General features: G+C 46.5%; 1 protein-coding gene across 7 annotated transcripts in view; it reads right to left on the bottom strand.

Moving 5' to 3' along the window:
- Positions 1-897: 897 nt before the first annotated feature.
- The window catches only part of RNF220 (ring finger protein 220), a 1,024,387-nt gene continuing 1,000,667 nt past the window's right edge, over positions 898-24,617 (bottom strand). For all 7 annotated transcript variants that reach the window (XM_078671729.1, XM_078671730.1, XM_078671731.1 and 4 more), the window contains 2 exons: positions 7,457-7,531; positions 898-1,810 (listed from right to left, as the gene is read on the bottom strand). In XM_078671729.1, coding sequence (XP_078527855.1) covers positions 1,739-1,810; positions 7,457-7,531 — 147 coding nt within the window. In that variant the 3' untranslated portion in view covers positions 898-1,738. The remainder of the gene's footprint in view (positions 1,811-7,456; positions 7,532-24,617) is intronic.

Genomic DNA, 24,617 nt, shown 5'->3' with positions numbered 1-24,617 from the left:
AAGAATTGTGGCCACTTTCGAGCACTAGTAGAGGAGTCTGAAAGGAAGTTTTTAAAGCAGAAAGAGGAGAAGGCACGAAGCTAACCGTTATTTCCAGTAGTATGGACCTGGTAGTGTGAATGAGCTGAACAGTAGGCAGCACAGCGAGGTTCAGGGATAACAAATACATGTAGGTTAGTCAAGCGAAGGTTCCAAGAAGGCACGTTCTGGTGGCCTTTGAGGTCAGTAGTCGGTGGTGTATCATTCATTATCCGCAATAAAGGATTATGCAAGTTGCCCTTTTTTTTTTAGGAGAGTCCGCTAATTTGGTGATGGCAGAGGCTAGAGTGAGGTCATGAAGGTTATAAAGAGTTCTCATGGCAGAGTGCAGTACTTTTTCTGGTGGAAGGTAGGAGTACAGAGGAAGGCCAACAAGTTGGCAGTTTCAGGAGTCTGACTTGCTCTGGACGAGTCCGATAATCAAGTGAGAACAGATTTTATGGTTATTAAGAACTTATCTCATCTGGGTTTGGTGGCTCCGTGGACTAATGCATCCACTGCAGGGGCTTGTGTTCGACCTCATGGTCACAGGTTCAAATCCAGGCGGGTCCACTCAGCCTTTCATCCATCCGAGGTCGATGAAATGAGTTGGGTAACAATAAACATCTGCTATTCAGCTCCAATATACCTCATTTGGGTGAACTTGCACTTTTCAACATGTTGTTATCTCGCAGCCAGTCATGATACTATGAACCCTTTTCAAAGGAGAAATTAAAAAGCAATTGTCTTCCTTTTTAGAATCGGGTGACTGAGTACTCCCCTAGCAACAGCTCATAAAAAACATTCCTGCTTCAGTCACCCTGTCCTGAAAAGAATATGTACTTAGCTGCTGGCTGGAATGAAGAAAAATACACGGTATAACATTAAACCATTTATATTATTATATGTATATATAACATATATACACGTTCGTTTATTTCCTTTCGTTTTTCCCCTTTCCTAATGTGAAAACAATCGCAGAACTGAGAAAAATGCATGTAATGTTCTCGGCTTTTCATTTTGGAAGGTTGTCTTTCAATAAAATTCTTAACAAAATAAAAAAAAATGCAATCAGAGAACAACAATGCCACGGATTAGTATGTAGTTTTCAAGAGTCTATTCCATTTATACACAACATTGTAAACATATATAATTTATATCACATGTGCTTCGTTTATACACTTGTCTTTACGTGTCCTTTTCTCTTTCTTAGTTCACGAGACGATCGCAAGAAAAGAAGACAACACAGTTACAGGTTACTGACTATCCCCCGGTCCGGTGGGATGGTACCGTCCTTCCCACCCCCAGGACTGTGGCACTGTCCGTGGTGATGCAGAAGCCGAGGGCGGCATTGGTGCTCCTCCTTCAGACACTCCAGCGTTGGCAGGTTTTGAGATGTAAACAATCACAGGCCGGAAGTCGGGATAGCGGTTCCGGGGTCACACGCAGCATGTGTTTGCACAAACGTCTCCACGACGGCTCCCAAAGAAGTGGAAGATTGTGAAGCCGAGGGTTCATTTGCCCTCTTCTTTGTACCGGTTAGTCCCGGCACGCTCCTGTCCCATTGTCACGCGCTGCTCACTTGAGTCCTTTCAGGTATAACATTGTCTGGAAAGGTTGTGCCCTCCCGTCCCTCCTCTGCAGAGCAGCCACTCAGTCTCCGGAAGTGAGAGATGGGGGGCTTGTTCCACGGGTCCGGCCACAACGCCCCCTGCGTCTTTCATAAGTAAATGCGCCGCAGGTCCCCAGGGGATGTGATGGTGTTGCATTGGGGGCACAGCTTCTTTGCACCCTGAAACGACAAAAACAAAGTGGTCAGAAGGTGCCCCTATGGGGGAATATGGACTTCTGCGGCAAAACTGCACTAAATAAATTTGATCAGAAAATCCACAAATAAGACCAGTGATCGCCTGATGGTCAGTTTCTAGGGCACAGGAACCTCGGTCACCTCATTCATCCAGGGCCGCCCTGAGCACACCACAACTAGATACATTTTTTTAACTGCCATTGTTAACACAAATGTATTTAGATACAGTCATCCACAAGGAGCGCAGAATGAGCCATTTATGGAGTAATTAAAGTTTTTTTTGCAGATAAAATAATTATAGCAAACCAGCTTGTGTCATGGCCTAGAAAGAAAAACCACCGACATATGCCAAGGCATTTTACAAAATAAAGAAATGCTTATGTCATTGTCGAACTGAATCACTAAATCTCAGGCAGACGTCAATGATACTTTCTTATAAATGTTTCTTCTTAGTTTAAATGTGCAGAGATCTGATATCTTGAAACGTTAAATAACTTAAAATAAGGCTAGTATCTACACACCCACTTAGGAAAACATTTTTTAGGTTTAACAACATTTTATTTGCAATTCTGCCTTGAACAGTACTTCTGTGCAATCTAACCTGCAGCCTGAGAAAAACGAAGCTGTGTTTCTAAGAATGAGAAGAGAGTGAACTTACAGGCATCATTTATTGCTAGATGCAGGGAATGAGACTTTATGGAGGCACCCTACCCCTTAGGAAGGAGGTTTTCCATTCATGAACATTAACATTAACATGAACACCCCTTCAGGGTGTGTGGGGGCAACTAGACTTGTTCTTCCCCTTGGTTAGTGGGTCCACTTTAACCTAGGTGTCCTTCTCTTCTTTCACTCTCTCTTTCTCTTTTAGGGCACATGGTTAACTTTCGTACCCTGCCTTAGGAACAGTGTCCCCAGTGGTTGGAATTAGCACCAAGTGTGCCGCATAAACAGGACCCGTGGCCTGACTGGCAGCTCCACATTCTTCCCTTGATTAACCCCTGCCATTTCCTACAATAAATGGTGCTCGAACTACAGAATATTAAAAACACGTAAATATCTACGATGCACAAGAGAATACATTAAGGATGACCTTACTTGTGAAAGATTGGACCACCAAGCTCTCAGAAGCTGGGTGCCGAGTCAGAAAGACCGACTCTCCATTGGCTGGTCTATGTTGCTAGTTATTGAGCAAATGACGAGGGAGCTGTACAGGGGTTTGTCCATGATGCCACAAGAGAGTCTCTTAAAACCCCATTTAGTGGTAACAAGGGCTCAGGCTGAGTAGGCAAATGTCCACAAATAGGTTTGTGCTTTTCTCTCAGTTGGCAGTTATTGATATAGTTCTTGTACTTACCTGCAGAAAACAACCCCAAAAGAGGCACTTTTCTCTGAGAGCTGTTTGGCGAGGTCACATTTTATACATTCATACATAGCTCAGCATCAGTATAATAAAAGGCAGTAAGTTGTCTATTATATGAAACATTTCGGAGCCTTCAAGTACATCACAATCACAGCTGTACAGAGCCACCAGCATCCGGTAGTACTGGCAACGAGGAAGAGGCTGGGTATCATCCAAGAATGGAGGCTGCGCTTTGGCCATCTCTTAGTGAGACATGGGCCTCATGCGAGCGGATGATGGCTTCGTATTGGAAGTTGGCACAGAGCGCGAATCCTGGGCAGGCAACGCTGGAGTCGAAGTCAGAGCCAGATCAATCAGGACTTGTGTTGCTTATAGGGACCAAACGGGTCAGTCAGTGCCAGGGGAAGTAGAACTAAGGGTCCTAGCTGACACTGCATTAAAAATCTGCAGCATGACCTCTATGAACGCCATCTGCTACAGGGTCAATGATGGTCTCAAAGGTTCGACGCATGCCGGGACCAACCATGGGATGGGCTTGGAGTTGAACGAAAGCTGCAGAGTCGCAGCTTTAAATTGTTGCTGTTTCACCTGTGTGTGCAAGTGGCGAGAGGGAGACGAGTGCTCGCTAACGGCACAAGTCGAACTTTGATGATCAGATCACTTGGAGCGAGATCTGGAATCGGTACAGGCACGGCCCCCGACTTGGAGGTGAGCCGATGTTTCGAGTACAATCTGCCCTGCTTTTTGTCCTGCAATTTAAAGTTTGACTTCATGCTTCATGATTGCCTTCCAGTACACATCATGGAGCGTATGTCAGATACTTCAATACATGACCAGTGCTGCAGAATGCGGCAGCTCGTTTGATTCTCAGGCTGCCCAAAAGGGCGCCTTCTAAGGCGGCCCTCCAGAAGCTACATTGGCTCCCCGTGAGGAGAAGAGTGGAATATAAAGCCCTCTGCACTTGTCATCGAATTTTGAATGGCAGGGCGCCCGACCCTTTGAACAAACTGATCGAAGTGTATCATCCAACACGAGCGCTTAGATCCGCTGGGGGTGGTCTACTGAGGATCCCCAGAGTTAAGAAAGCACGCATGGGAGGAAGGTCCTTCAGATGCCTAGCGGCAAGTAACTGGAATAAACTACCAGTGGACCTGCGCTTGGAACCGGAGGAAGCTAGGTTCCGAGCAAAACTGAAAACATTCCTCTACTCTAAATAAGTGTCCGCTTTGCTCTGTGCTCCCTGCTCGCTGCCTCTCCTTTTAGCGCGTGGACACGCCGGTGTGCGTAACGCAGCGCTCTACAAATGTCCCAATAATAATAATAATAATAATAATAACCTAGACACCGCAGGCACACGTTGTGTGGATCTGTGACCAGCACCTGCTTCCGAGAGTCGCAGCCCGGCTTAAAGGCCGTGGAGACATGAGACTCCGTGCCATTTCTTCCAGAGGCAGTAGGAGTCTACTAGAGTTTGACAGCATCCCCCACTGGCACACAAGAGCAGTTCCTTGAAAAAATCCAGATCCAGTCTGGCGCCTGGATAGTCCAAAGGTGAGGAATCTACACTTATAAGCACCCATAAGTAAACCGCATCAGCATCAGGGCCTGGCAGACTCCGCTCTACCCCATCTCACACACCATGGCAAAGGCTGATTCCACGTCTCTTTGGGCACAATCCTAAGGACGGATAATATCAACTATGCACAGTGGGAGCCCTTTCTGTCCTCCGCCGACTCTGTTGTCGTGTGCAGGTTCCATTTGCAGCGGGTGCAGACAGACCCCCTTCCTGGGAGTCCACAGGGGTGCTTAGGAGCTTTTCACGTGTACGTGCACGCAAAGTGCGCACAAGGACCAGGGCCGGAAGCGGGACTCCGCATAACGCCAACACCTGCCAGCTGGCATCACTAAACTGTTCCCTTGAAATACAAATATAAAACACAATGTTTTACAGTAAGTCACACCTGCCTCAAGCCGTTCCCCTGGGTGTCTGAGTGTGCTTTCATGTGCCTGCTGTAAAAGCCCGAGTTGCCAGTACAATTCTCTTCCCCGTTGCTTCCATTAAACTTAAACAAATTGTTTATTGAGGAACACAATGCCGGGGGAACGAAGGAACGCGCTGGCGTTCGCTCCACCCAACCTGTGCCCGGAAGGCGGCTGGTGGGGGCTGTGGCGTGCACTCATACTTTCAGGGAGACGCGGCCGCGATTATTAAACACGCTCTCCCACAGCTCTCGGGCTTGTTAAAAGAACAAATACCTCTGTTCGTGGAGGGAGAGAAGAGATACCTTAATTGGAACAATGCAGATTTGGAAAGTTATTAAAGCGCCGCGGCCAGCTGCTATGTGCAAGTCATTACATTTATAAATGGGGAGGAAAGAAAGTGGGGGCTGCGGGGCGAGCCTGTGGAGGAAACACTCGCCTTAACAAGATTACACAGGGACTTTGATCGGGACACAAAAGCAGCAGGGTATTCCAGGCCTTTACAGCGGCCCCGGGCTCCGTTTTAATGGTTCCATTAGTAACAAGCCACGGCCAGGCACGCTGCATTTCAGCCCTTTAAAAGTGGGAGCAGTGCAAAAGCCTCGCCAGTAATAAAGTGCCGGGCTGGGGAACAGATGAGAGGGCCCTTATTAATTGCTTCCCGGCACGAGTGCCAACTCTCGGTGCGGCTGGCGGGGTCCACACCCCGCCTGTCCCCGGGCCTTCGTTAACGAGGGATCGGCGCGGCCTCAGCCCGAGAGGAAGCGGCAAATGAGCCAAGACGGTGACGTGTGAGCTGGAAAGCGGTGGCCGCCCCTGCCCGGCAGTGGCCAGCTGCGACTGGAGACTGCGTGGAGGGAAGGGGCTGGATGCGAAGCCCCTCACACCAGAGAGGAAAGGCAGACACCAGGAGCTAGAAGCGGCATCTTAAAAGCAGGGTTCAGCGCTGACGAACGAACGGCGGAACGGCCGACACTATACACAGGTGGTTGTTGCGGTAGAGGCACTAGATTAAGGGGGTCCTCCAATATAAACTGGGGGAAGCGGGAGATGGCAGTGCTCCTTGGTGGGCCAGGTGCACCGACAGCTTGGAGAAGGGAAGACGAGGCTCATGAAATCGAACAAAACACTGAAGAATGGAGGGCACTGTTTGCAGTTAGACCCGCGCCGCCTTGATGTGCCTACTTGGGGAAGCTATACATAGTGGGCCAGACAGCGCGCGCGGCTCGGGGCCGGACCCCTTCCTTTTACTCTTTTCCTTACACTTGTAGGGTCATCACTACAGTTTTATGGCTAACTTATTTGTAAGGACAATCCATTTGGTCACTAGAAAGCAACTACCTTTCTCTTTATAGCGCCCTTGCAACGGGTTGGATTGGTTGAAATATGCAAACAAACCCTTTTCTACCTCCTCGAAGACATCAACCAGTGGCATTGCCAGACTAGCATTCTGCTGAGGTCACCCGTAAAAAGGCCTCATTTTACTACTATTTATTCTTTGTTGTGGTGCATAAGAGGTGCTACTAGCAGTGCACAAACGGAGGCCCGAGGCTAGGATTTGAGATGAACACTGGTAACAAGCCTCACAGGCCATGGTCAACCCACTGCCAGTCAATGGAGCCCAACTACTGCATGTTTCTGAGGCCTACAAGCCAACCACATCATATGAACATGTAAGACGCTATTTCAAAGTTGTACTTCCAGCAGTTTGCAACATCCTGCAAATTTACACCTTCCACATCCAACCAATCCCCTGCATTACTCCTGCGCTTGGACTGCACCTCAATGATAACCTACTATACTCTACTATTAATACAGTGTGCCATTACTGTGTTCTCCCAAGGCAGTTCCATCTTAGCCTCCTCTTCAGTGCATGAACCCGCTCTTTTTCTCAGTGCCACATTCTGAATACAGTTATGTCAGTGTCTGCTGCACAGCTGGTCCTGAAAACCCCTATGCGGCCTTCTTCCAAACGAGGTGTTCCCAGCAGTTCATAGTTAACTACTAATAATTAAGACAACAAAAGAGAGCGACAAATTCAAAGTCTGAAGCCCAAGCTGGTTTCAAATGGCTCCAGACTGCTGCAACACCAGTCTGGAGCTGGTAAATATAGGCAAAAAGCAGTTAACACAAAAATAACGGATTGAAATATATTTAACTGGAAAATAATTTAATTGGAGCAGGACAGCCACACAAACACATGTTTCAAAACATCTGCTTCCCAAACACTTCTTCCAGGTTGTCCCAAAACACAAATAAGGACCAGACTAAGAAATCAAGTGTTCCCTCACCAGAGTGCGGAGCCAGCATTCCTCACAGTGTACATGCCAGCACTGGATCGACGTGAGGGGCATCGTGTACGAGTCCTGGAAGAAAAGACAGACAGGATGTGTTACTTGAGAAGACAAGCCATAATCATTCAGAGTGCTATATATCTACAAGCGAGGTATGGAGGGATTCAAGCTAACCAAAGCAGAAGATTCCTCGTGGTATAACGAAATGGCTACTTACCCGTAGGACTAGTTCTGCAGCTTTTAGAAACTTCTGGATTCACATGCTGTGCATTATTCCGCTATTTAGTAGTTGGGTCTAGAATTTTTTCTTTATAGTAGGAGTCCCCTCCCTCCCTCCATTTTTGTAGGCCTGGGCAATGAACTCCACTCTGCTAGCAGAGTTTGCGGAGATTTGTCAACTACACATCCAATTAAAAACACAGAATTCAGGCAAAAACTCCGTACCTCCACATAGCGGAGTCAGCTACTAAACTGCACCCATAAATGCTTTGATAAAGCAACTTTACACGCTAAAAAGCATATAATCAATTCACAAAAGTGAACTTTGAAAATGAAAAATAGGCAACGAGAGAGGTGATGATTTTGGAGTTCCCCCAACCTAGGGGGAGGACCAAGCAGATGCCTTCAACACAAAGAGCATATAATGCTGAACGATTCAGTGGTGGCCCTATCCTCTTAGGACCACCCCAAGCAGTTAGGAGCAAAAATACAATCCCAACCAAAGGCCGTGCAAAGCATTATGGGACGAGATTAGCAGTGAGCAGGGAAGGATTAGTTACTTACCTGTAATCCTAGTTCTCTTCCAGGAGTATCCTCATCAAAGTCATAAGCATTAGAATATTCCCGCCCATGTGCGGGACCCCGGAAACACTATATTATATGTGCCCCACATATATATATACACTCATATATATATAAATAATATATATAAATATTATATATATATATATATATATATATATATATATATATATATATATATATATATATCATGCAATAGCAGCCTAATAAAAACAGAGCTGAAATATGCTGTGTAGAATTTCCACCATACATGTATAATAATAAGCATTAGAAACATGACAAACAACAAAAAAGTTTGTTTAGAAATTGTTTTAATGCTCAGAAAGCAGTAGAAATTCTTATAACTCACTGGAAGCATAGAAAGCTCCCAGGCTGCATTGCAAACACACAGTCTAAAAAGACTGAAAAGCTAACCTGTAGCTGCATAGCAATAAACTGACACCGTGCCTTTAAGGCACTCATGACCCCCAGTATCCCATCATGCCTCAGGGGTGACAGTTAGGTCAGTTCTTTTCGGAGACTGAAAATAAACCCAATAACAAATAGGTTAACAATATCTCCTTATTCAAGAATGTCCTTTGCCCGGGGAGGCGGGAGGGTTGCTTATGACTTTGATGAGGATACCCCTGGAAGAGAACTAGGATTACAGGTAAGTAACTAATCCTTCTCTTCCAGGGGATCCTCATCAATAGTCATAAGCATTAGAATAGAATAGCGAGCCTCACCTCATCTCCCTGCGGGCAAAGGAGTAACAATACAGTAATAAACCATATTAAGCCTAGAAAAAACTAAGCTCGTATAGGCCGTAGGCTACCCAAATAGATTCCTCAAAGAGGCTTGTCCTACTTGAGTATCGGCCCTGGAATCAGACTCGAGACAGTAATGTCTCGTAAAGGTATGAACTGATTTCCAAGTCGCAGCCTTGCATATCTCCGACATTGGAATGTCGTGCAAGAAGGCTACTGTAGCGGCCTTCCCTCTAGTGGAATGCGCTTTGGGTGACTGCAACAAAGGCTTGCCTGCAAGCTGATAAGCAAATTTAATGCAAGAGACAATCCATCTCGCGATGGACCTCTTGGCCGCTGGAAAACCTGTTCGCATTGAACCATAGTTCACAAACAGTTGATCCGTTTTCCTAATCCCTTTGGTCATTTCCAAATAGAACTTGAGCACTCTTCAGATCTAAGGAGTGAAGTGACCGCTCGGCTGGGGTCGTAGGATTTGGAAAAAATGACGGAAGGGAAATGGACTGATTTATATGAAAATCAGAGATGACTTTAGGTAAGAAAGCTGGATGAGCCCTTAAGACTACCCTATTGTGATGAAAGATAGTGTATGGTTCTTTTGCACAGAGAGCTTGAATCTCGCTGACTCTGCGAGCAGAGGTAATCGCCACCAAAAAGGCCGCCTTCCAAGAGAGATGTTGCAAAGAGGCCTTGTGGATGGGCTCAAAAGGTGGTGACATTAACCTGGATAGCACCAGGTTTAATTCCCATGGAGGAGAAGGATTTCGCACAGGGGGATACACTTTCTTCAACCCCTGGAGGAAGTCCTTAACCACTGGAACCTGAAAGAAAGACACCTGATCTGGTGATTTTCTGTATGCTACTATGGCTGACAAATGCACTCTAATAGAAGCGTATTTTAAACCAGCCGTAGCTAGGGAAAGGAGGTATGGCAATATGACGTCCTCCTGTCCTTTAGTCGGATCAAGGTGATGATCCCTACACCATAGGAAAAACCGCTTCCACTTAAACGCATAGGACGCTCTCGTGGAAGGTCTCTTAGCCTCCTTTAAAATGTTCATGCACTCAGGAGGCAAGTTCAAATGTCCATATTGCAGGACCTCAGGAGCCATGCTGTTAGGTTCAATGATGGGAGGTTGGGATGCATTATCCTCCTGTTCATCTTGCTCAACAGGTCCGGCCTGCAAGGAAGTCGTCTGTGTGGACACACAGACAGATGTAGAAGATCCGGGTACCACCACTGCCAAGGCCAATCCGGAGCTATCAGGATAATTTCCATGTTCGACCTGCAGAGCTTGGAAACTACTCTCGGAATCAGAGCCAGGGGAGGAAACGCGTAAGCGAATGCCCCTGACCAATCCATCAGCAGAGCATTCCCCTGAGTCCCTGGTCGGTGGAACCTGGACGCGAAGGCGTGGCATTTGGAGTTTGTCGTCGTCTGCAAACAAATCTATGGCTGGACGACCCCAGCAACGAAAAAGCTCTTCCACTACTTCGTCGTTTAGCACCCAGTCTGGCTGATCTTCGAAGTGCCTGCTGAGTGCGTCTGCTTTTACGTTCAACTCGCCTGAAAGGTGCACCGCCACTATCGTGAGGCCTCGAGAGAGGAGCCAATGCCAGATTGCCTGAGCCTCTCGAGACAGAGGGCGAGACCTTGTGCCTCCTTGTTTGTTCAGATAGAACATGTTGGTCGTGTTGTCCGTTTGAACTAGGACTGAGTTGGACTCTATCGCTGGTAAAAAAGCTTTGAGAGCCAGGAATACCGCTCTGAGTTCCAGCATATTGATGTGGTATGTCTGCTCCTGCGCAGACCACAGGCCTTGAATCTGAAGCGGACCCATATGCGCTCCCCAACCCTGCAGAGAGGCATCCGTCACTATCGACTGGTTTGGAAGAGGCTGGTGAAACCAAACCCCCACCAGCAGATTCTTTCTCCGTGTCCACCATTTGATGGCGTCTTTTGTCGCTTGGGAGAGTTTGATGCGATCCTCCCAAAGATCTGTCGCCTGGTCCCATTGATCCTCCAGAGCCTGCTGTAGAGGACACATTCTCAGCCTGGCGTTTGGGATGAGAAAGATGCAGGACGCCATGGAACCTAGCAGGGATGCTACTTGTCGGGCTGTTGGAAGCCGAGAGTTCAGCAGGATTCCACATTTCTGGCTCATGGAAAAAAGTCTCTCCTCCGAAGGAAACGCTTTTCCCACGTTTGTGTCCAGAACGGAGCCTAGGTAGTGGATTGATTGAGTAGGCCGCTGGACTGACTTCTCCAGGTTCACATGAAGTCCGAGCCTGTGCAACTGGAGTAGACACAGATGTAGATCGTGTTTTACCTGCACTGGAGATGGACCTTTCAGGAGCCAGTCGTCCAGGTACGGGTAGATGAAGAGCCCCTTCTTGTGAAGAAAAGCCGCCACCACTGCCATGCATTTGGTGAAGACTCGTGGTGCGGACTTGAGACCGAAGGGTAGCACTGTGTACTGATAGTGTTTGTTCCCTACGAAAAACCTTAAGTACTTGCGATGTTGTAGAGCAATAGGGATGTGAAAGTACGCATCTTGTAGGTCCACCGAACACATCCAATCTCCGACTTGAAGATGTGGGCATATTTGGTGAAGTGCGATTAATCAACTGGGAGGGATGAGGATTTAGAGTGTCCGTTTCTTTCCCCAAAATAATCAATTAGTAATCAACAAAATTGGACACTTGTTACACTGCTCGACTTTCAGTTGAGTGCAAATAAGGAAACCCTCAGAGAAGTCAATGTCTGCTTGGAAATTGCGGTGTATTTGTTTCATCCGCCCCACATTGACATTCACGCAGTTATCATAGGGTTATTCCTGTTAGTGTGTACTGCTAGCCTCATCCAGAGGCACCTCCAGTCTCGAGTGCAGTGTCCAGAGACGAAAGGACTTTCCCCAAAAAAGTTGGTTAAAAAATGAAAAAGAGTGCCCGGAATTTTTTTTTTATTATTTGGGCAAACTTACATTATTTAAAAGGTTGTGAATACTCAATGATAGGCCGAGTTACTGGGCCATATGGTATTACTGGGTTGGAGTTGTCGACATGTTTCAGCTCTATTTGGCCAGGCGGTCTGTAGAGCTTTCGTCAGGACTTACAAAAAGATAGGGACAAACAATATTTACATACACATATAATACTACTCACACGGATTGTGCGGTAATCCCAAACTCATTGCATTGATATGAGTGTTGTGTTCTTCACGATCTGTCGTGATTACGAACTCTGCTTCCTGCGGGGGTACCTTCAGATTCTGCAGAGCCGCGTGGAGTCTTCGCTCCTGCCTTGTGCTGACTCTGCCCCCGGAGCTCTACAGGCCGCCTGGCCAAATAGAGCTGAAACATGTCGACAACTCCAACCCAGTAATACCATATGGCCCAGTAACTCGGCCTATCATTGAGTATTCACAACCTTTTAAATAATGTAAGTTTGCCCAAATAATAAAAAAAAAATTCCGGGCACTCTCATTTTTTAACCAACTTTTTTGGGGAAAGTCCTTTCGTCTCTGGACACTGCACTCGAGACTGGAGGTGCCTCTGGATGAGGCTAGCAGTACACACTAACAGGAATAACCCTATGATAACTGCGTGAATGTCAATGTGGGGCGGATGAAACAAATACACCGCAATTTCCAAGCAGACATTGACTTCTCTGAGGGTTTCCTTATTTGCACTGAACTGAAAGTCGAGCAGTGTAACAAGTGTCCAATTTTGTTGATTACTAATTAAAATATTTGGTGAAGTGCCAACATGCGAAACTTTTCTCTGACGATGACCTTGTTTAGAAGTCGTAGATCGAGTATTGGTCTGAACTTGTCCTCCTGATCTTTTTTGGGGACAAGAAAGTACCTGGAGTAAACTCCCTTTCTTCTTTGAGCGAGAGGAACCTCCTCTATCGCTCTTTTTTGTAGTAGGACTTTTACCTCTCTTCGGAGCAAGCTTAGTTGAGGGTAAGCGCTCTTTGGAGGAATGCTCTTTGGAGGGGCACGAAAACGTAGCCTGTATCCATTGCGCAGTATATTCAGCACCCACTGATCCTTGGTGATGCTGACCCACTCTGCCAGGTGTTGTGAAGCACTTCCTCCCACTGGAGTGGGCAACGGCGCCAGAGGAAGCCACTGATCAGGCTTTTCCTCCTCTCGTGGTGTTAGAGGATTGCTGATGACCTCCTCTACCTCTGCCAGGTTTACCTCGAAACTGGGATTTCCCCTGCTTCTTATTTTGGGACCACTGAGGGGTTTGAACCCTCTGTTGAGCCCCTCTCCCCTTGTTGGGCTTGAAACGGCGCTCGAACTCTTTTTTCTTTTCCAAGCCCACCGCTTTCACTGTGTCCAGTTCCGTCTTCATTCGGGTCATTTCTTCGTCAGCATGCTCCCCGAAGAGAGTGGAACCCGAAAAGGGGAGATTAAGGATGCGATGTTGAGCATCCGGCTTAAGGCCTGTCAGGCGCAACCATGCCGATCTCCTGGCACAAACCCCATGAGAATAGGAGTGCGCCGCCAGGACAGCACCATCCGCAGCCGTGCTTATCATCTGATTCGCCACCAGACATCCTTCAGTCACGGTCTCTTCAAAATCCTGCTGGTCTTCTTTTGGCAGCTTGGCTTTGAACCTTTCCATAGAGTCCCATAAGGCTCTGTCGTAGCGACCCAGAAGTGCAGCCGCACTAGAAACCTTAAGAGTCGACGCAGCTGAGTTGCAAACTTTGCGACCCCAGGAGTCTTGAGTCTTGCTGTCCTTGTCTGGTGGGACTGAAGAAGAACCGGCAACTGCGTGTGTCTTCCTCGCCGCTGCCACAATAACTGAGTCTGCTGGAGGGTCAGATCGTACAAAAACCGGGTCAGAAGAGGCCGGTTTGTATTTCTTCTGGATGCGGGCTGGCACAGCCCTGATAGCCGCCGGAGTTAGGAATACCTCCTTGACAGGATCCATAATCCCCGGGACTAACGGTAGTAGAGGACGGGTGATCGCCTTTTTGTGTAAAGTCTCAAAAATGACTGTCGTTGTAACCTGAGGGACAGACATTTCAATGCTCAGCTTCTGAGCTCCTCTTTGCAAGACATCCAGATACGTGCCAATGTCATCCACTGGGGAGGATCGGGACGTAAGACTGTCCGTCAAAGTAGGGGAGTAGTCCCTCTTGGAAGACCTGGTAGAAGAGGTAGATGAAGTAGACGGAGTTCGTCGACGTCTACAGTGAACACTGTGCCTCCTCTCTTTTGATCGTTTCGAACGCTCTTCTCGTCTAGGAGAGCGAGACCTGACCCGCTCCTGTGGTTCATTTCTGGGAGATCGGGGCCTGGGAGATCTGGTAGGTGGTCTCACAGGAGATTTGCGCCTGGGAGGGCTAAGCTTGTCCATCTCCTCCACCAGATCCTGAAGAGGAGACCTGTGCTGCGAGCTGGCATAGTCTTGCATACGCATTGCAGCCCCAGAATCTCTCCAATGGTCCAAAGACCTGTACCATCTAGGTGATAGCCTGACTTTATCCGCCCAAGGGTCCGTCCGACGCTCAGGTGATTTGCGTACCGGACTTCTGGACTTCGAAGATGCCGTGGAGGAGCCAGAGGACCTTGAGGTGGAATGACGGGAAGATGACTCCGTTACCATCACCACATCTGAACTTCTCGACGTCGAGCGATCTTCCCTCGTGGTCGAGTGCTTTCGTGGAGTTGGCGGATCAAACAATCTTGTTTTTGAATGTCTATGCGAGGATGTGTGGTCTCTCGACGTCGAGCGCCGATGAACAGCCGCCGGAGTTCCCTGTCTCGACGTCGAACGGCGAGTACCGGCCGTCGACGGAGCCCTCTCTCTCGACGTCGAACGACGATGCCCAGTCGTCGACGGAAGTCTCGACGTCAAACGACGATGTCCCGTCGTCGACGAAGCACCCTGCCTCGACGTCGAGTGACGATGTCCAATCGTCGACGGAGGCCTTTCTCTCGACGTCGAACGGTGATGATCAGCCGTCGACGGAGTTTTCTGCCTCGACGTCGAATGTCTGTGCGACGACGGTGGAGGGGTATTGGACACCCTCGACGCCGAGAGCTGACGAGACACCGACGGAGACTGCCTCCTCGACGCCGATCGACTCTTCCCTGTCGACGGCGGAGGGGTCTTGGTCCCCGGTTGACGGCGGCGGAGTTCCCTTCCTCGACGTCGGACGTCGCCCGGTTGACGCCGGCGGAGGGGATTTCGACGATGGAACTGGATCCTTCGTCGTCGTCAACGTACCTGGTCTTCTCTTCGACGGCGAGGCCCGCAGTCGACGGTAGTTTAGACTATGAATGATCCACCGGTGGTTCTTTTCTCAGCGCCTAGCCCGACGCTGAGGGTGAGGGGTGTGAAGACTTCTTTCTGGAAGATGAATGAGTCTTCTTGGAGCCCTTCCTCACCGGAGATCTTCCTCTTGATGACCTATGAGCTAGGCCATAAATGCAAATCCTCTCCCTGTCTTTTAAAGTTCTTCCTGACAGGTGTTCACAATGAGGAAAGGTGCCTGGATCATGTTCCTCAGGCAGACACAGGATACAGACGTCGTGGTTGTCTGACTTGGCCTTCTTGTTGCCACAAGAAGGGCATTTGTCAAAGAGTGAAGGCATTTTCAGGAGAAAATGCTCACCAAAATGACTGAAAAAGACAGTATCTTACTTGACTAGATGTTAAATGTCGAGTAAGAACAAAAAATTGTCAAAAGTGAAGTTTTTCTGTCAAAAAACAGGAAAATTAGTGGAGCTGTGTAACCAGGGTCCTTCTCTGAAGGAGCCGGAAAGAACAACTGACCTAACTGTCACCCCTGAGGCATGATGGGATACTGGGCGTCATGAGTGCCTTAAAGGCACGGTGTCAGTTTATTGCTATGCAGCTACAGGTTAGCTTTTCAGTCTTTTTAGACTGTGTTTGCAATGCAGCCTGGGAAATTGTTTTAATGCTCAGAAAGCAGTAGAAATTCTTATAACTCACTGGAAGCATAGATAAGCTGAACAGTCAAACAAGCGTATCCATCCAGGATTAAAGAAACTTCAACTCCCAGACTGCATTACACACAGTCCCATCCGGGCAGCCATTGAGAGGCGTGTTATGAATGAATCATGCAGTCATGGGATTACACGCCATTTCGTACTATGCCGCTGAGGAAGAAGGAATTCGAAACGCGTACGGCGAGACTGTTTTTAACCTTCCGTTATGTAGCGTGCCATCTATACCAATGATTAAAGGTTTTTGGGTTGAACCTTCACTGCTGTCGGGTGCTTCCTACCTGTGTGACAAACCCCTGAGCTTTGATATTTGGCGGCAGTCCAGCCGTCGGGATGGCACCACCCTGCGAGTAAAGGGGGGGCCAAGAGGAAAGTGATTGACCTACCTCAGTTTGGGGCAGCGGTGTTGGATGAGGATGGAAGCACATGCGGGGGCTCATCCAGAGCCTTATCAGGTGGAACAGTCAAACAAGCGTATCCATCCAGGATTAAAGAAACTTCAACTCCCAGACTGCATTACACACAGTCCCATCCGGGCAGCCATTGAGAGGCGTGTTATGAATGAATCATGCAGTCATGGGATTACACGCCATTTCGTACTATGCCGCTGAGGAAGAAGGAATTCGAAACGCGTACGGCGTACGGAGAGACTGTTTTTAACCTTCCGTTATGTAGCGTGCCATCTATACCAATGATTAAAGGTTTTTGGGTTGAACCTTCACTGCTGTCGGGTGCTTCCTACCTGTGTGACAAACCCCTGAGCTTTGATATTTGGCGGCAGTCCAGCCGTCGGGATGGCACCACCCTGCGAGTAAAGGGGGGGCCAAGAGGAAAGTGATTGACCTACCTCAGTTTGGGGCAGCGGTGTTGGATGAGGATGGAAGCACATGCGGGGGCTCATCCAGAGCCTTATCAGGTGGAACAGTCAAACAAGCGTATCCATCCAGGATTAAAGAAACTTCAACTCCCAGACTGCATTACACACAGTCCCATCCGGGCAGCCATTGAGAGGCGTGTTATGAATGAATCATGCAGTCATGGGATTACACGCCATTTCGTACTATGCCGCTGAGGAAGAAGGAATTCGAAACGCGTACGGCGTACGGAGAGACTGTTTTTAACCTTCCGTTATGTAGCGTGCCATCTATACCAATGATTAAAGGTTTTTGGGTTGAACCTTCACTGCTGTCGGGTGCTTCCTACCTGTGTGACAAACCCCATAGCTTTGATATATATATATATATATATATATATATATATATATATATATATATATATATATATATATATATATATATATATATATATATATATATATGTATATATATATGTGGGGCACATATAATATAGTGTTTCCGGGGTCCCGCACATGGGCGGGAATATTCTAATGCTTATGACTATTGATGAGGATCCCCTGGAAGAGAATATTATAGTATCCAATATCAAAATACTTCATGTACTCTTAGCATGACAAGGACTAGATCCTACCAGCTCCCCCTGCTTGCTCTGTACCCATTCTTGGAACGGTCTCATGTGTAGCCTTGCATGCGGTATTCGTGGTATGCAGGACACAATCATTACTAATAACCTCACCACAGTACTCACTGTCAGACTGACCCTTCCGGTAACAGAGAACTTTTTGAGTTATAGTTTGGACTCATTTCTCACATGGAAAATCCTTCGCTTGGAGTGTGTTTATTTTCACTCCCAAGTACAGCTTCTGTTTTGGCGTAAGCGAAGACTTCTTCATATTTATTGTGAATCTGTGTAATGGGGCCATTACTGTTTTTATGTAGTTTTTGCACTTGCTGTCACCAACCAGTCATCTAAGTAGGGGTACACACATATTCCCTTTTTTCCTTAGGTGAGCAGCTACAGTTGGCAGGTACTTTGTGAATACTCTGGGAGCTGACTTTATGCCAGAGGGCAGTACTTTGTATTGGTAATGTGTTTTTTATTGATAACAAACAGCAAGAACCTTTTGCCTTCTGGATTCATTGGAATGTGTAGATAGTCATCTTTAGGTTTATTGTTGTCATGTAATCCCCTAGTTGGAGTGGTGTGTTGACTTCCTGTAGGGTTGTCATTTTATCTTTGTGTTCTTATAAAGTAGTTTAGAAAGCAGAGGTCTAGTATTGGCTGCAGTTCCTTTAGTTTTGGGATTAGGAAGAATGTCTGATTTTTCTACTTGGAGAATAGTTTTTCTGCTTTTTGCTTTTATAGCAATTCCTTTACTTTCTTTGGAGTTACGTTATTTCTTCCTAAATATGTGTTTTGGGATGTATGTTGGGAGTTTTTCCAGTTCTATGCAGTCAGTATCCATGTTCGATTACACCGAGGCTCCATCTGTCCAATGTCACCTTTCTCCACTCCTGGAGGAAGTCTCCTATTCTTCCCCCTCTGGTGTTTTGTGTGGGTGGGTGGAAGTCCAATTTTACTGAGTCACTAGGTTGTTGTCGTTCCTCTTGACGGCAGGCTTCTTCCCCTTGTTTGTCTAGAAAAGGCTTGTCGCTTTGGTGGGTGGAGTTGTCACTTCTGCGACCCAGTGTTTGGATGGCTCGTGGTTTGAAAGATTTGCTGAGATGCCTCTGTTTGAAAACCACCTTTTCCTGAAGGTCTTCCAGTGGGGGTGGATCTCCTTTGTTGGCCCATAAACTGTAGGGCCCCTATTGATTTGGCTCTATCATTACCTTTTATAATCTGCTGCACTGTCGCCTGCTGACTTTCCGAACAAATGTTTCCCATTGAAAGGGCTGTTGATGATGTTGGCTTTCACTTCGTTTTTGAAGCCTGATATTCTTAGCCATGCATGCCGTCTTTAATGTAGTTCTAGTTACCAATTGTCTTTCCGCTGTGTCTTCGGCGTCCAATGCAGACTTTAGGCATGGGTTGGCTATGCTTTTTCTCCTCTTCAGCTATGGCATTTTCTCTCTTTTGATATTGTTCAGGCAGGTGCTTCATCAACACTGCCATCTCTTCCCAGGTTTGATGGCCATATCCGTTTAGCAAGGTTTTGGAGTTTGCTATTCTCCACTTGGTTGCTGGCTCCTCTTTCACATTTTCTTCTCACCATTTGTATCCTTTTGCTTGCTCCATCCTGAGGAAGCCCAGAAGTGGCTGGGATACTTGCCCTCTTTCTGGCTGTACCTACTATGATGGAGTCCACTACCACACTGACCCAGATGTATGGTGGGTCTTTAAAGGAGTAATTCTGTATTTTCTCCACCCTGGAGAGTCACTGACCTGCAGGTTGCTGGCTCCTTTAACGCTTCTCTTCCCTGATACAAGATGCTTGTGAGCATTGGGAGGAATTTGTTTTTGTTTTGAGGGGGTATTAGTGCCTCTAGTAAGAAACATGTCTGTGCATTTTCTTCGTCCAGTTTTACTCCATAGCGTTCAGCTGCCTTTTGGACTAGTGGATTGTGAATGGTCAGATCATCAGGGGGCTAGGGCCTCGAAGGACATGTGTCTGGAACTTCCTTGGGAGAGTCTGCCTCGAGATCTTGCCACTCTTCTTAGACGCCTTCGGTCTCTTCCAGATATTTAAAAAGACCATGTCCTTCGGTCTCCTCTTCCTCGTAAAAGAGTTCATGTCCTTCCTGAGGCTCCGGTGTCAGAGGGGGTCCACTTCCCCCGAATCTTTATCCTCTCCTGTACCTGCCATCAAAGGTTTTGATAATATTCAAAATGCCTGTAAGGAGGCTTTGAATAATTTTTTCTTTTGAAGGACAGCAGCTATTTCAGCTACAAGCCGTCGTCTATTGTGCTCTACTTTGAGTCTGCATTGTTTGGCATAGAGTGTAGGTGTCGCTCTCTTTTTTGACATTGAAGATTCAGCTCATGTTGGATGAGTCGCTGTCTTTTTTTGGGCTCTGATCATCTTTCGCCGTCTATGTATTTTCAGAAGCTTTCCCAGCTGCGATATACTCTGTTTGGGACCAGAGGGGTTCTTTGTGCCTTAGTTTTCCTTCGATTAGTGACATTTTGAGCGCCAGGACAGACTTCTGTTGTCAGGAGTCCAAAGTTTTCAGCTCTACCGCTACCATCTTTTTTGGTGTTACCTGTACACATTTTCCTTTTGACTGCCTATATTCTTTTTTCAACGTCAACTTGTTCACTCGACAACTCCAAATCTCTAAGTGATGCGGTTTCTTTTTGCCCCGGCATTGTGTAATGTGAATGCCTGTGGTTGTGTCTTCGATTTAAAATCTGTGCAGGCCTCACAGGAGTCAGATTTGTGATCTATCAACAAATAGCAATTGTAGACCGGATGGCTGTCGCTCTGTGAAAATTTATGATCCACTGTGGGCAAAAACGAAATGGAATCTTCTCCATTTCACATCAAGCGGGGAACCCCTTTCCTTGTGTTCTCCTTCAAAGTAAAGTCCACTTACATCGATTTTCGATTGTCACTCGATAGAATCCTCTTACACTCCTTTTCTATCGATATTCCGTAGATTTTCTTTGATAAAAAACCCAGTTTGCTGCTTCAGATTCTTTCTGTAGCTTTTGAGATCTTCACAATGCTTCCAGACTCAATGCCGGAAAAAAAATAATCTGGAGATGGTAAACAAAAGTGAGACTTACAGGGAGGACGTATAACATCAGAAGAGGCTGGAAGCAGCACCAAATGGAGGGGACCGTCGGTTTGTGTGTGTGTGTGTGTGTGTGTTGGGGGAGGGGCAGGGAAGGACTATTATGAGGAAAAAAAGTCCAGACCCAAACACTAGATGGCAGAACAATGCATTGCATGTGAATCCAGAAAAAAGTGTCATGCTGCAAAATCCAAGTGCCTCCTAATCTCCCAAATGAGAAGTATCTAAGCGAGAGCATCTGTCTGAGAAACAATCACTGCTACTATATACAGGGTGCAGCCATTCAAAGGACACAAGAGAAGGTGACACACCGCCTCACTTTTGTGAAATCACTGTGAGAATCATGCTCAGGTTGCTAAAATGAAGTACTCTATTGGACGGATGAGAAGTAGTAAATAGTAGGCTTGCTATGACAAATGATTATTCATTTATCACCGAGTGTCGCGTCCCTCAGTAGTGAATAGAAAACTAAAATATTGCAGAGGGCAATGTGCAAGCAAGGGTCCCTCCAAGCACGAGTAGAAATGACATGTTCTTAGTATACACTCATTCCACTGTATCCCAAATGACAGCACGTAGGTTTCTATGAAGAAAGACATAACTAGTCGCTACACTGCTGCTGGTGCCCTAAGGGCTCTTTTATGAAGAGACAACTGCACTGCCACGGAGCTCCAATACCAAGTCAGCAGCAAGAGTGAGAGGGCACGGCTCCCGAGTACAAGGAGAGCGAGTTGAGAGCGAGTTGGGGTCTCAGTACACAGTAGCACCCGAAACACTGTTCCAGTATGGAGCACTTTACAACCTGAGCCCTTAGGATACAGAGCTTTGTACTGCACAGATTCTGGGAAGAAGGCTAATAGGCAATCAGAAGCAAATACAAATGACCCAACAGCCTAAGAGCACAAACTGGCCGGTGTAGGTACTGCAATATGAATCCAAGAGATACGGTTTTCAAAAAACCCGAACAATTCGAGTTTACGGTTGCATTCGGTCCTGAAATGCTTTAACGGACTATTGAATATCTAACTGGGGGGAATGACTCAATTAAGGAAGACAGAGGCCGGAATTAATAATCTAATATTTCAACAAACACTATACCTCTGACACCATAAATCACAATTAATTTTAAGCCACAAAAGTCCCTTTTATTGACTTTGTGCTTGCATTCTTATTTTTTCTTATTTCTTCAAAAACGTGTTGTCGTTTAAGTATCCCTCAACTATACATAACAAAATGTACTCAATGTTTCACAAAAGAGATAACATTTATAAAAAAGCACATATATACATTACATTACTCACTAAACATATTTTACGTATTCAACATCAGTAAACAAATACATACAGCTATTTCTACATATCATATAGTGTTTCATTTAATTTATACACTGGAATACATTTAACACTTATTTATTTATTCAAAGTTTTATATAGCGCGAACAGGATCCTTACAGATATCAGAGCGCTTCACAAAGACAGGGTAGGGGCAGTAGGAGTCAACAGAGATAATGGGAATAGTATAATAGTCAATAACATGGTAATAACAGGGATAGTAATAACATACATAAAACAAATCAATATACAATCAGGTAAAGAAGTAGTATAGGACAGCACAAGTCATTGATCCCACTACAGATGTCTTCAGGTACCCCTTGGGTGTGTGGGTGGCTTATACCAATGTTTTAGTATAGAGAGAATAATGAGTGGGGCATCGGGAGAGTGGATCAGTAAACCAACGTGTATCATATCTTGGTCGGTAGTAAGAGAGTAGCGTAGTAGTGCCCCCATCAAGTAGAAGTATAGTGCCAAAGGACAGGGTGAGCAGTGATACAAGGCAATGCATAGTCTCTGATCCAACACCTATAAGGTTCAGGAGATCTTGGCCAGAAGGATGGTTTTCACCTCTTTCTTGAAGAGTGCAGTGGAGGAGATAAGCCTGGTTTCAGGAGGGAGCGCATTCCAGATCCTGGGTGCCATTCCTGAGAAGGAGCGCTTGTATGTTTTCACTTTCCGGAATCTACGAGGTTTCAGGAGTAGATTTTTTGTACTCCTATTGGATCTCGAACCTCCCGATATAGACAACTTTTGAGCGAGGTAGTTTGGTGCCTTGTGGTGCACGGCCGCGTGTGTCATAACTGCAATTTTTAGCTGTATTCTGGCTTCAAAAGGCAGCCATTTTAGAGACTTTAAGTCTGGGGATATGTGCGAATGCTTTCTTGAGCCAGTAATGAGTCTCGCGGCAGCGTTCAGGGAGGCTCTTAAGGGTGCTGTTGTGGATAGCGGGAGTCCGCTGAGGGCTGCAATTCCGTAGTCTATTCGAGGGATGACTAAAGCTTGTACAGCAGTTTGGAAGTCTTTGGCAGGGAGGAAGGGTTTAATTTTCCTCAATGTGTTAATTTGGAAGTTAGCTGCTTTTGTGGCTTTGCTAACGTGCTGCTGCATGTTGAGCTTGGCGTCGAGTGTGATGCCTAGGGATTTCGCAGAGTCCACGATGGTAGGTTGGACATTGAGTGCTGTTAGGTTGTTGAGCCAGGTTTGGGTGGAGGAAATTTTCGCCGGGGGTGAGATGAGTAGGAACTCAGTTTTCAGAGCATTTAGTTTGAGGTGATTATCGGCCAGCCAAGATTGAGTGTTAATAAGCGTGGAATTCAGATGTTTGATATCTTCCGGGGATTGTAACTTTAGGTAAAGTTGTGTGTCATCGGCGTACATATGGAATTGAACATTGGATGCTTGGAGCAAGGTGGCGAGCGGTTCCATGACGAGGTTGAATAGTGTTGGGGAGAGGGAGGATCCTTGTGGAACACCTAGATCTGCAGGCACAGGAGTAGATAGCACATTGTCGATCTTGAACCTCCGAGACCGGTTGTGAAGGAAGGACGAAAACCAATTGAGAACAGTTCCCGATAGCCCCATTCTAGTGCTTAGCAGCTCCAGCAAGTTCTCATGTTTGACCGTGTCAAATGCTGACGAGAGGTCAAGAAGGATGAGGAGGCAGGACTCATTGCGATCAAGAATTTGGAGGGCGTCATCAATGATGTGTGTCATAGCTGTTTCCGTGCTATGTTTCGCTCGGAAGCCTGATTGATGAGGGTTGAGGAGGTCAAATTGGTCAATATGTTTTGTTAGTTGGAGTTGGACACATTTCTCCAGCAGTTTGGCCAGGGTGGGGATATTGGTGATGGGCCGATAATTGTTTAGGTCAGACGGATCAGCTGTAGGTTTCTTGAGTATAGGCGTGACTTGCCCCACCTTAAGGGAGTCTGGAATGTGGCCTTGTTGCAAAGAGCTGTTGATGATTTTGGTCCAGAGAGGGAGGAGCAAGGGGATGAAGTCTTTTACAGCATTAGCAGGTAGAGGGTCTGTGAGGTGATTAGAGGGCTTCAAGGTGCAGAGCAGTTTGTGTATTGCTTCTTCTGAATAGGTATCGAAGTACATCCAAGATGCCTTGTTTTTAGGTTGATTGTCAGCCATTCTGGTGTGGTTGGGGTATCGGCTTACATCCTTGATGAGGTCATTTCTTATGTTGTCAGTCTTTAGCTTAAAGAAAGCAGAGAAGGCTTCGCAGTGTGGGGTGTCATTTGTTGTGCTGTTTGATTGTATGGGTTGTGCCTTGTATCAAAAAATAGCAACAGTGTATGATTTCCTAGATCTCGTTGTGTCCTACTTTTATCTGGGGTGCTGGAACAGAGTCCCACTTGGTTCTCTGCACTATCTATTTATAGGGTCCTTTTAGGGGTCAGAGACTGCTTGGCAGCTTTTTGATGTGAGTCAGACTGCTTCGACTCTACTGGCTGAATGAAGCGGCATCCTTTGGTATCTTGGTTAGTTCTGATCCACTAAGTAAGCCGATGTGTTTCGACCTTGTAAACGTGGGACCAACACACTTTATTTATACACAGGTCTTCATCAGGGCTGAATTTAGTAGAGGTAGGACATCTTTAATCATCTTCTGTTGTGGGGGTAGATTGCTATAGCTTTTCTACCGGTTCTCTTGTGGTTTTCGGGGAGAATAATCTTTTA

The sequence above is a fragment of the Lissotriton helveticus genome, chromosome 1_2 (assembly GCF_964261635.1).
Source record: "Lissotriton helveticus chromosome 1_2, aLisHel1.1, whole genome shotgun sequence".
In the NCBI taxonomy this organism is placed as follows: Eukaryota; Metazoa; Chordata; class Amphibia; order Caudata; family Salamandridae; genus Lissotriton; species Lissotriton helveticus.
This window is presented reverse-complemented; position numbering and strand designations above follow the sequence as displayed.